Consider the following 11,249-nt stretch of genomic DNA (forward strand, 5'->3'; position numbering starts at 1 on the left):
TCTGGGTAGCTGCAAATTGCCCTCGTTAGAGTTTGGGAGCCTAAGGCTTAGACAACTGAACTGTCTTTCATAACCTTAAAGACCAGGGCTCAATAAAGATTTATTTCCAAAGCTGCTTATGTGGAGGAAAAAGGCTTTCGACACAATTTGGGCTGGATTGGAATTGAGATAGCTGGGGAGAAAGTCTGTTCTCAGAGGCCTTGAGGAGGCAAGGCAGCAGCAGTTAGTTTAAGGAGTGAGGGGCCTCAGGGCTGAGGCTTTCAGCTGTCTGGGATCGTGCTAGGTGCAACAACCCTTCTTGTCACCCATAGGTGATTTCCTTTCCCCCTTTTGTAACACTGGCTGTTTGTGTGAGTGTGTATACAGTGTTTATCTCTTGTTGGACTGCTTAGAGGAAAGCCAGGTTCCTCCCAGGAGTGGTGGCATTTTGGATCAAAGGGCACAGATGGTTTGGTTTGCTTTTATTTAATGAGAACAGCTTTGTGTGTGTGGTCTGATTATGACAGTAATGTATAACCAAAGTTACTAGTGGTTATGTCGGGGTTAGGAGGAGTTGTGAGGGATACTTCACTTAATGTTCTTCAGTGTTTTAATTTTTTATAATAAAATTTTAAAAATACATGTAATGTTTCTTGTAGCTTATATAATATAGGTAAGGTACAAAGAAAGAAGTAAAAGTTGTCCATAATCCCATTTTCCAGAGGTTACCATTATCAATATTGAATGTATTTCCTTCCACACATTTTTATATGTGTATGCTTTTTCTTTTCCACAAATAGGATGATGGGCTGTTTTTCAATCTGTTTATATTACTTGGCAATGATTCAGTAAATAAATCTCTGAAAGCATCACTTTCAATGGCTTCGTCCTGTTTTATCATCAATATACCACATATTATCTAGCCGGTCCCCTGCTCCTGAGTGTATGGGTTGTTCCATTTTTTGTTGTTTTTTTTAATGTTATGAAGAATACAGTAGAGAATATTTATGGATCTTAATCTTTGGGTGTATTTATTATTTGGTTCTTCTCAGATAAATTCTGAGAAGTGGAATTGCTGGGCATTTCCTCTCACTTTTTTTTAGGGTTTTTGATTAATATTACCTAATTAGAGCAGGAAAATGATTGCCATTTCTGACATGGAGTATTTGCCTGGGTTTTTCAGGACAGGAAGATGCCACCCAAGCGTATAACTAAGAGAAGGTCATCCCCCGAAGATGCCCTCCCCAAAAGCAAGAAGGTGAAGGGTAAGTTGGCCTTGGCCTCTACTTCAGTATGGGTGGCCTCTTGGCACCCCCAGAATCTGGAACTGGGCTCCTTTCTCCCTGAGATTTGAAGCTGAGGGTCCTGGAAGTCCAGGAATTCCACCCAGCTGGAGAGTCTCCTGTAGCTCACTGAATCCCACCCTCTGGGAATCATGAAGGGGCAGAGACTTGCCTAAAAGCACTCAGATACTGGCAAAAAACTAGACCCTAGGGCTTTGCCCCAGGCAGTAGTGCATCATGGTTAAGACCATTGACCTCCAGACTGGGTTCAAGTCCTGGCTCTGCCACTTTCTAGCTACATGTAGCTTTGGGCAAATCACTAACCTCACTGAGCTTGGACTACTACCCCATTCATAAAATGGGCAACCTCACTGGGCTGTCGTGAGGAAAATGAGATCATGTCCTGGTAGCACTGGAGGGAGGTGGCTGTGGTCTCCTCTCTCCTGGGACCCTGGAGGGAGTCAGGGAGGAGAGAGAGCCACCCCCAATCTGGGACGGGGGAGTATGGACCCACACTCAGACACTGTCTGTCTTTTGCAGACCCTCGTAACCAGGCAGTGAGGGCCGTTGCCTCCCGCCGTGTTCCAGGCGCCCGCTCCTGCCAAGGTGCCTGCGGGCCGAGCCCTCCCGACCAGAAAGCCCGACCAGGTGGCTGCTTGCCCAGCGCACCCTCTGCGCAGCCGCAGCAGTCCTGGCAGCCTGGCCACACCCCCAGGGGGAGGGGCTGGACGCCATTGGCTGTCCGGGGCCGCGGGCGGTCGCCATTGGCCAGCAGATGGCCCTGTGCCGCACACCGGTTGGCGTGTTCCTCTCTGCAAAAGCCTGTGTGGGCTCTTACTCCTACCCGTTCCTTTTCAGCTGCCTGTCTGCTCCCACATAGGAGCAGAGTGGGGGTCAGTGTACCTGTGTCCAGGGGCTAAGTCACAGTCTGAGGATGCACTGCAAACTCTACTAATTATTCTATGACCTTCTCTGAGACTGTTCCCTTTTCTATAAAGTGGGATCCTAAGAACGGAAGGTCTGTAGCATAATGTGAGGGGCTGCAAAGCAATCTAACACTAGTAAGCAGTCGGTAAAGGGGTAGACATTATTATGCCCTGTTAGTATGGTTCCGGACCAAGAACAGCCTATCAGGAAAACTAGCTTGTGTCCCCACTGTTCTTTAACCCTCTCCACCAAGATTCATTATTGAGTGTCTCGTTTCCATTTCCTTCCACTCACATTGATAATGTGCTCAGTTTTTAATCTGCACAAAAACCCTATGAGGTAAGTGCTTTTGTTATCCTCGTTTCACAGATGAGGAAACTTAGGCTTGGAGAGGTCAGACTAATGGTCTGTGGCAGGGCAGGGGCTTGAACCCAGGTCTGTGTGATCCCAGAGCCTGTGCAGTGACCTCTCCTCTCTCCCGTCATCCTACACACTCAGGGGCTGTCTTCTTCACCCCTCAGTCTCACATAGGTCCCACAACACAGAACCGGGTTTGGTGCTGACACTGGGCCAGGGCGACGTGGGCCAGCTGGGGCTGGGCGAGAATGTGATGGAGAGGAAGAAGCCAGCCCTGGTGCCCTTTCCAGAGGACATCGTGCAGGCTGAGGCTGGGGGCATGCACACTGTGTGTCTAAGCAAAAGTGGCCAGGTAGGTTGGGGGTGGCACAGGATGGGACAGGGCCTGGGGTTAGTAGGGGGCTTGGGGAAGGAGCTTTGAACCACACACATTACTCTGTGGAGATGGAGCTGGCTAGACGAGCAGGGATTGGCCTAAACAAGAACGGACTGAGAGGCCAGGCCTTGCACTAACGGGGGCATCCTGGGCACAGGTCTACTCCTTCGGCTGCAATGATGAGGGTGCCCTGGGAAGGGACACATCAGTGGAGGGCTCAGAGATGGTCCCTGGGAAAGTGGAACTGCAAGAGAAGGTGATACAGGTGTCAGCAGGAGACAGTCACACGGCAGCCCTCACCGAGGATGGCCGTGTCTTCCTCTGGGGCTCCTTCCGGGTAAGACTGGGTCTGGAAGACGGCATGGGGGCTGGTGGGCAGAATTAACTGGTGGGGCCCCAAAGATAACCCATCACGAGGCCCCTGTTGTACTTACTGGTGGGGAAATCAAGGCCCTGGGCAGAGCTTGGGCCCAGACCCAGGTTTCTGGCTTCTTCATCCAGGCCTGTCCACACCACTGCTGTTCCCTGGACTCTGATGTTATGATGTGTGCGTCTTGGGAAAGGGGTGGGTCAGGGATGCCTTTGGGCTGAGGCTAAGCCAGGAAGCCTACTGACCCATCTCCCTGCCTTCAACCTCCCCCCTCCCCTTCCCAGCCCTCTTCCACACTTCTCAGGGGTTTGGGGGCACATCTCAGAACTTCCAGGACAGGAGAGTGTGGTTTAAAAAGCAGATACAGCATTAAAGTTGTTTTGGTACTTTAGTATTCGATTTATTTTGAAATGTCAAAAATAAAGGAATCTGATGTTTCCTCATTGGGGCTGATTTTAAATTTTTTTGTTGATAATTTCAAACACATAAAAATAATCAGAATACTATATTGAACTCTGTGTGCTTGCCCCAACAATTATCAGCTTGTGACCAAACTTATTTCATCTTCACTCCCTTCCGTTCCCCAACTCCTTTGTTATTTTAATGCAAATCACAGACCACGTATGATTTCATTCGTAAGTATTGCACTATGTGGCCTGGCTCCTGCCCACTTCTCCATCTCCATCTGGCACCAGTGCCCTTCACCAGACAGCTCTGTGGCTGACTGCAAAGCTGGATCTGGCTGGTATGAGGCAGGAAGAACTGGCTGAAAACTCTTCCGCCCCTCCCTTCCAGGACAATAATGGTGTGATCGGGCTCTTGGAACCCATGAAAAAGAGCATGGTGCCTGTGCAGGTGCAGCTGAGTATGCCCGTGGTGAAGGTGGCCTCAGGTGAGTCTGCAGGTACTCACTCTGGGCAGGAGTTGGAGAACCTTTTTGGGGGGCTGGCCCAGCCTTGGGCTTTACAGACAAGCCCTGTAGCCCTTGCCTTCCTCTCACCCTCAGGGAACGACCACTTGGTGATGCTGACAGTTGATGGCGACCTCTATACTTTGGGCTGCGGGGAGCAGGGCCAACTGGGCCGCGTGCCTGAATTATTTGCTAATCGTGGTGGCCGGCAGGGCCTCGGTAGGTGGCTTAGGTCCCTCTGGCGGGGCAAGTTGGCAAGCCACCCCCGGTGAAGGTCAGAGGCAGAAGGGATTCTCTATGTTCAGGCTTGCATCAGGTGGACCTGCAGTGGTAGTTAAGGACTCAGATTCTAGAGCCAGACTACCCCAGGTTTGAATCCTGGCCCTATCAGCTACTGGCTGTGGGCCCCTGGACATGGTTTCTCATCTCTAAACCCACCTACCTCTAAACCTACCTCACTGGGTTGTTGTGAAGTTAAATGAGTTTACATAAAAGACTGTCTGGCACATGGTAAGTTCCAGGTAAATGTTACCTCTATGGCTGTGGGAGTCTGAGTGAGGCACTTGGACTCTCCTGGCCTCAGTTTCCTCTTCTGTATAATAGGGACAAGAGTCCCTGCCTAGTCTTCCTGCGAGGGCTTTAGCAGTGAAGGAGAAACAGATGGGGCAGAGAGGAGAGGCCGTGTGTGTCTGCCACTGACCCTGGCCTGCTCTCTGCCTGCAGAACGACTCCTGGTCCCCAAGTGTGTGATGCTGAAATCCAGGGGAAGCCGGGGCCATGTCAGATTCCAGGATGCCTTCTGTGGTGCCTACTTCACCTTTGCCATCTCCTCTGAGGGCCATGTGTATGGCTTTGGCCTCTCCAACTACCATCAGCTAGGTGAGTCCCAAGCCCATCGTCCAGGGTCGCCCAGAGTGACCTGGGCTCCAGTCCTGCCTCCACCACTCATTCGTTGTGTACCCTTGGTGGGGTCATCTAACCCCTCAGAGCCTCAGTTTTCTCATCTGTAAAATGAGAATATAAATACCCTGGTGTGGTGTGGGGTGGGGGCCACACTGGGAGGGGAAGAAGAAGGCAGCTCCTTGGACACCCTCACCCCTGACAGCTCTGTCCTGGCCTCTTCCCCCAGGAACCCCAGGCACAGAATCTTGCTTTGTACCTCAGAACCTGACGTCCTTCAAGAACTCCACGAAGTCCTGGGTGGGCTTCTCTGGTGGCCAGCACCATACAGTCTGCATGGATTCAGAAGGTAGGGCCTCCTGGTCCATCTCTGGGTCGGAGGTGGAGTGTTCCCTAGGCACAGGCCTGGCCACACGCCGGAGATGACGGTGCTCGGAACCTGGGCCTGCTCCGTGGACTGGGCTGGCTGTGGGTCCACGAGGGTTGCCCCCGTCCCCCAGCGTCCTGGTGTTCTTCCACGTGTGAGTTCAATGGGGGCCGGGGGGGGCTCTCCCAGGCCTCCCCCAAAACTGAAAGGGACACTGCAGACCTCACCACCCTGGGAATGGGGGACCAGCTCCCACAGATATAGGCGCTCACCTGGCCTACCTGGAGCATGCTCTCTGCTACCCCTCGTCTCTCTCCCTCCTCCACAGGCAGAGCATACAGCCTGGGCCGGGCTGAGTATGGGCGGCTGGGCCTTGGGGAAGGTGCCGAGGAGAAGAGCATACCCACCCTCATCTCCAGGCTGCCCGCCGTCTCCTCGGTGGCTTGTGGGGCCTCTGTGGGGTATGCTGTGACCAAGGATGGTGAGTGAGGCTGCCCACGGTCGGTCTGGTTGGAGTCGGGGGGTCGTGGTTCTTACCGAAGTGCACAGTAGGCTCTGACGTCCACCATCAGATGGAGCTGAGGTGTGGAGAACAGTGTTTGTGATGACGTTGCTTTTGGCCTGATTGTCAGAAGCTCTGGCTTTGATGACAAAATGGGTAAACACATTATTTTAATAGAGGTGACTTGTTCTGTAGAGGAGAAAAACAGCAAAGGGAGATATATCACTGAGGCCCAGACAAGCAGTAGGATTTGAACCCATGTCTCCAGACTCCTAACTCAGGCTTCTCTTTACATTTTATACCATGGTGACCCTTTTTATTTACAACCTAGTAGGTGCCGGCTTCCCAGGGAGTTGTACTTAGAATTTTACTAGAGAAAGAAGGCTTAGTAGTTGGGGTCCTGGCAAGCAGAACAGAGGAGGGTGTGGACAAGTGGTCACCAAAGCCTGAGTGGAACAGCCACGGAGGCCTTGAGAAATCGGGCTGGCAGAGGTGCTTGACCTGGGATTATCTGGGAAGAGTTCCTGAGGAAGTGGAGCTTGTACTGCACCGTGAAGGTTCAGTCCTTTATGATAAGCAAAGGAGGGCATCCAGAGCAGTCTCAAAGGCAGGTGGTCCTGGGAATGGAGGTGATATAGGGGTTTGGGGAATGGCCAGTCATTGTCGGGCCTTGAATGCCACGCCTAGGAGCAGGGAGAAGTTTTTGGCAATGTGTAAGGACTGCGGTCTCTGGTTGACAAAGCTCTTTTTTGTCCATCATCTCCTTGGCTCCTCCCAGCTTCCCTGAACGCCCGGAGGCTGGGACATTGCCAGGCTGCCACAGGCCAAGGCCAAAATCCACCCTCATGTGCCAGGCTTCTCACACTACAGAAAGGTGGGGCTTGGGATCCTGGAGACAGCTGCCTGTATTTCTGTCCTTTGTAGGTCGTGTTTTTGCCTGGGGCATGGGCACCAACTACCAGCTGGGCACAGGACAGGAAGAGGATGCCTGGAGCCCCGTGGAGATGACAGGCAAACAGTTGGAGAACCGTGTGGTCTTATCTGTGTCCAGCGGGGGCCAGCACACAGTCTTACTAGTCAAGGACAAGGAACAGAGCTGATGAAGCCTCTGAGGGCCTGGTTTCCGGCCCCCCCCCCCCACCTCCCTCCTGGAACAAGGAAGCCGTGATGTCTACATATTCCAGCAGGCCTCTTCCAGCTCCAAGTACTCTGTCATCTCCTGCCTTTTTCCCATCAGCAGAAAAGAATCCTTCTCTTTTTTTTCCCTCATTTTCTGGAATCATCCTGGGACCTACAGGATGAGGGTGGGATAGATGGAAGAGGGGAGGGGGTTTTAATCAGAAGGAACATTGCTGACCCCACAGCTATGTGGTTAGACCTTTCCCCCTCATCCCTACTTCCCATGGTCCTGGCTGACCCTGGTTTTGCCTATCAAAAACCAAAACTTCCTCCCCTGCGTGTTTGGTGCCCATACTCTGAGAAGTCGGGGCTCCATCAAGCCCTGCTCTAGTCGTGTGCCACTCTTCCTGTCCTTCACAACCCACAGACAGACAGGTGGTGCAGTCCTGAGACCCAGCTGCCATGGACCTATAACTGGAGAAGGGGCAGGGCTACCCAGCCATGGGCAACCCCAAGCCAAATATTTGGCCCTGAACAGGTGCCCATGGGGCAAAAAGAAAAACAGTGATCCTCCGATTGATCAAGAAAAAAGCCAATCAGCCTTTCTCCCAGAAGCACAAAGCATTCTGCCCTTCAGGCCTTGTCTGCCGAGTCTCACCCATCCAACCTGCCTCACCTGCAGCCAAGGGCCTGAAATCCAGAAAAGAAGCTATGCCTGCAGGGCAGGACCTCGAGGAGAGGGGAAGGAGGGCTTTATAAGCAAACTTACAGCAATATTGAGAGTGAAGGGAGGGCGGGGAAGAGGGTTGGAGGGGCAGAGACTGGTCCCCAGAAAGGGAAGCAGTAGCTTGTACAGTGGCTGAAAAAATAGAAGAGTATTGATTTTTTTTTTTTTTAATGTATTTTGGAGGGGAGAGTGAAATCTTTTAACACTTTGAATAAATTTAAGAGTTTTATAAAACAGGCCACTTGTTTTCTACATGCTCCCTGCTTTTTTAAGGGAGCACCTGCTGTGTTGGGACGGGCAGAATAACCCCATGCCTGTAGCCCTGGTGAAGACTAGGACTTCAGTGATGTTGAGAGGTCATGGTGTGTGCCAGTCAGCTGGGGGGTTTTTTTTGCTGTTTTTTTGTTTTTTGTTTGGAACAGTGGCTGTTCTAGACAAATCAAAAAAAAGAGTTGATTGATTTTTGTTAGGTATTTATGTTTCAGGAATCACTGGATTTTAAAAAAATTATACTGTATAATATGTGAGACATGGGATGGATCTTTTAATATCCTAATCCCAAACCAAGATTTTTGAGTACAGTACATCTCTAGAAATACTAAGTTTAATGATGTACTGTATCATTTCAAAAGCTAGTGTAACCGATTAAACATGATTAACTGCACAGTAACAACTTAATGCATAATGATGTAGATTTTCACAGGCATTTGAGCAACCAAATCATATAGAGCTGACCTGTCCAGTATGGTGGTCAGTACCTACATGTGGCTATTTACATTTAATTTAAATCTGTAAAAATGTAAAATGAACTTTCTCGGTTGCACTAGCCACATTTCAAGTCCTCAGTAGTCAGAAGTGTCTAGTGCCTATGGTTTTGGGCTATGCAAATACAGAAATTTATAGAACATTTCCATAACTGCAGAAAGTTACAGTAGACAGTGCTGATATAGGAGGTTTGTATATTACAGCAGGAAAGTTTTACTAGTACCAGGAGGATTCTTCGATGTCAGTGACTCTTGGAAAAATGAATATGATGTAAAATAACTTAAAATGTATTCTGTGATTGTTTTTTTTCCTTGAACTTTTAGTTTTGACGCATGTACTATCCTGATTAGAAATTGACTTCTTAGAAGGGAAAAATCACACTTTTGATTTTAGTATTTTCTTTGTGAAGAAGCACTTGTGTGTCTGCTCTTCCCACCCCCACTCCCCCCAGAAAAGTCCAGTTGGATTAGATTTACTGAAGTTTTCCCTTTTGACAATATAGCAGGTTGAAAGTACCCTATCCTTAATAACAGCTCTTGTGGATTGGGACTTAAAGGGGCCAGGCATTGTGCTGAGCACTTTGCATACAATAATAGCTCATTTGATCACCTTGTGAAGTGGGAATCGCTGTCCCTCAGGAAAAAGTCCCTGAGAGTTCAAGTATCTAGCTTGAGGCCAAGCTACCAAGTGCACAGACTAGGCTAGAATTTAAATCAGCCTCCACCCGAACCCAGAACCTCAGTTTCTTTTCCTTGTATTGAACATAAGAGTTATAAAGCTCTCTGTAGGTGCTTTACATACGTTAGAACAGTGTCAGGCACGTAGCAAAGGCCCCACAAGCCTTTGCTCTTATGACCGTTGAACATTTTAAAGTTCCCTGTAGTTAATAATTGCCTTGTTTTTCACATGCTTAGTTTTTTGGTGTGAGTATCATTTATTCGATGTTCATATCTCTATCAGAAGTGTAAATCTCCTTTGCTGTGTTCAAACACATCAGGTATTCTCAGTTTTACCTTTTTTCCCATCCTCCTCCAACCTGAATTGGTTACCCCAAAACAAATGTAATGTAATCACCCCATATGGCTCAGCTATAAATGATATTTGCAAAGTCATAATAATGTAAATGTTCAGTGTTGTGACAAATTATAATCAGAAGATGGAGAAGTGTGTATGTATGAGGGGCAGTCCCTAAAATATCTGAAACTACAAATGAATAGAAAGTATATTATTTAGAAATACACAGATTTTAGGGAAAAGATTTGGAAGTGGTTGCCTCAAGGGACTGGAAGTTGGAAATAGGGATAGATGGGGTGAGGGACAGCTGTTTATCGTTTGACATAAATTCAAATTTTTTTTTTTCAGTGCCTACCATATCCCAGACATGGTTGTGGGAATTTGATTAGAAAGCGCGAACAAGGAATCCTGTCTCATAAAGCTTACATTCTAAATTAAAAATAAACATTTAAAAATCTTCCATAAGTAAAATAAATTTTAAAAATGGTAAGCAAAGAGCACAGCACAGGGGCTGGCAAATAGTACTAAATAAAAGAGTTACCAGTTATAATTCGAAGGCCTCCAACTGCCATGTTGGAGAACTTACTGGAAGCCAGGCATGAGGGCAAGTGCTTTCCCGACTTCTCATTTTATCCTCACAACAAACATGGTATGAGGTAAGCACTGTTATTATCCACATTAGTCTCAGAGAGTTTAAATAACCTGCCAAAATAATTAGTGAGAGGGGTCTGGGATTTGGGCTCCCGTTTGTTCAAATCTATAGCCAAAGCACCTAACCACTACACTACTGTGGCAGTGAATAGGATAAAGCTGGAGTTTGGCAACTTGTGGTTGGATCCAAGACTTTAGACTCATGAATGCTTGACTTTGGGGCCCAACATCCCAAGTTTGGGGTGTATAAGCTGGTAAGGAAGGGCCGAAGTGGCCTACCAGCCCAGAGGGAGCCCCGGAAATGGATTCTCAGGCACTTGCGATGACCTTAACTGTTGGAGATGACAATTACCACCTACAGAAGCTTCACATTCTGAGAAATGGGTATTAAAGTGAGGCTAAAGCCTGGGACACTCCCAGATTAGGAGTCAAATGGTCAGGATTATCTAGAAATCGTGTTTACTTGAGGGCCTTCTATAGCAGGTCACTGTTCTGGGACAGGTTAGAACTGGCAGTTTGGATTAGTGTAGGGGATGTGGACGCAAGAAAGGGACAAGACGGGGATTGATTTGATTGGTTGAGAAGACAGGGTTGCCTCAATTTACACTCACTTTAACTCTACCCTCCCCGCACCCTAGGGCTATACACGGGAATGATGAAAGAATCCCATTGCAGCGTCAACAGAAATGTCTTGCAAACTGGGAAATGCGGGGTGAAGGGGTGGCTGGGGCGGGCCAGTCGGTAATTTGCCTGAAGTCACACAGAGTTAGTGGGACTGAATCGTCCAGGTTCCCAAAGGGGATCTTTAACTTGTTAAAAAAAATGTGCTTATACTTGCAATTTTTTACAACGAGCGTAAAATTACTTCTGTAATTTTATATGTACGTGTGTGTTTAAATAAAATCAGAAAGAAACCCGAGAAAGCCCCCACCCGCGCCACCCACCGTCCAACGCCAGGCAGCGTCTGCCCCGCCCCATCCCGCAGGCTCCAGTCTGGAGACC

The 11,249-nt window shown here is 48.7% G+C and overlaps 1 protein-coding gene across 10 annotated transcripts in view; it reads left to right on the forward strand.

The window, feature by feature from the left end:
* Positions 1-10,201, forward strand: part of RCC1 (regulator of chromosome condensation 1) — a 31,543-nt gene extending 21,342 nt beyond the window's left edge. For 5 of the 10 annotated variants that reach the window (XM_036864023.1, XM_036864015.1, XM_036864029.1 and 2 more), the window contains 10 exons: positions 1,163-1,244; positions 1,803-1,910; positions 2,711-2,898; positions 3,080-3,259; positions 4,088-4,184; positions 4,299-4,421; positions 4,926-5,081; positions 5,332-5,451; positions 5,798-5,950; positions 6,896-7,071. In XM_036864023.1, coding sequence (XP_036719918.1) covers positions 1,172-1,244; positions 1,803-1,910; positions 2,711-2,898; positions 3,080-3,259; positions 4,088-4,184; positions 4,299-4,421; positions 4,926-5,081; positions 5,332-5,451; positions 5,798-5,950; positions 6,896-7,071 — 1,374 coding nt within the window. In that variant the 5' untranslated portion in view covers positions 1,163-1,171. Of the gene's footprint in view, positions 1-1,162; positions 1,245-1,802; positions 1,911-2,710; positions 2,899-3,079; positions 3,260-4,087; positions 4,185-4,298; positions 4,422-4,925; positions 5,082-5,331; positions 5,452-5,797; positions 5,951-6,895 lie in introns of all 10 variants that reach the window. The other 5 variants (XM_036864008.1, XM_036864068.1, XM_036863992.1 and 2 more) reach the window with 4 other exon arrangements.
* Positions 10,202-11,249: the final 1,048 nt, after the last annotated feature.

The sequence above is a fragment of the Balaenoptera musculus genome, chromosome 1 (genome assembly GCF_009873245.2).
Source record: "Balaenoptera musculus isolate JJ_BM4_2016_0621 chromosome 1, mBalMus1.pri.v3, whole genome shotgun sequence".
Lineage (NCBI taxonomy): Eukaryota > Metazoa > Chordata > Mammalia > Artiodactyla > Balaenopteridae > Balaenoptera > Balaenoptera musculus.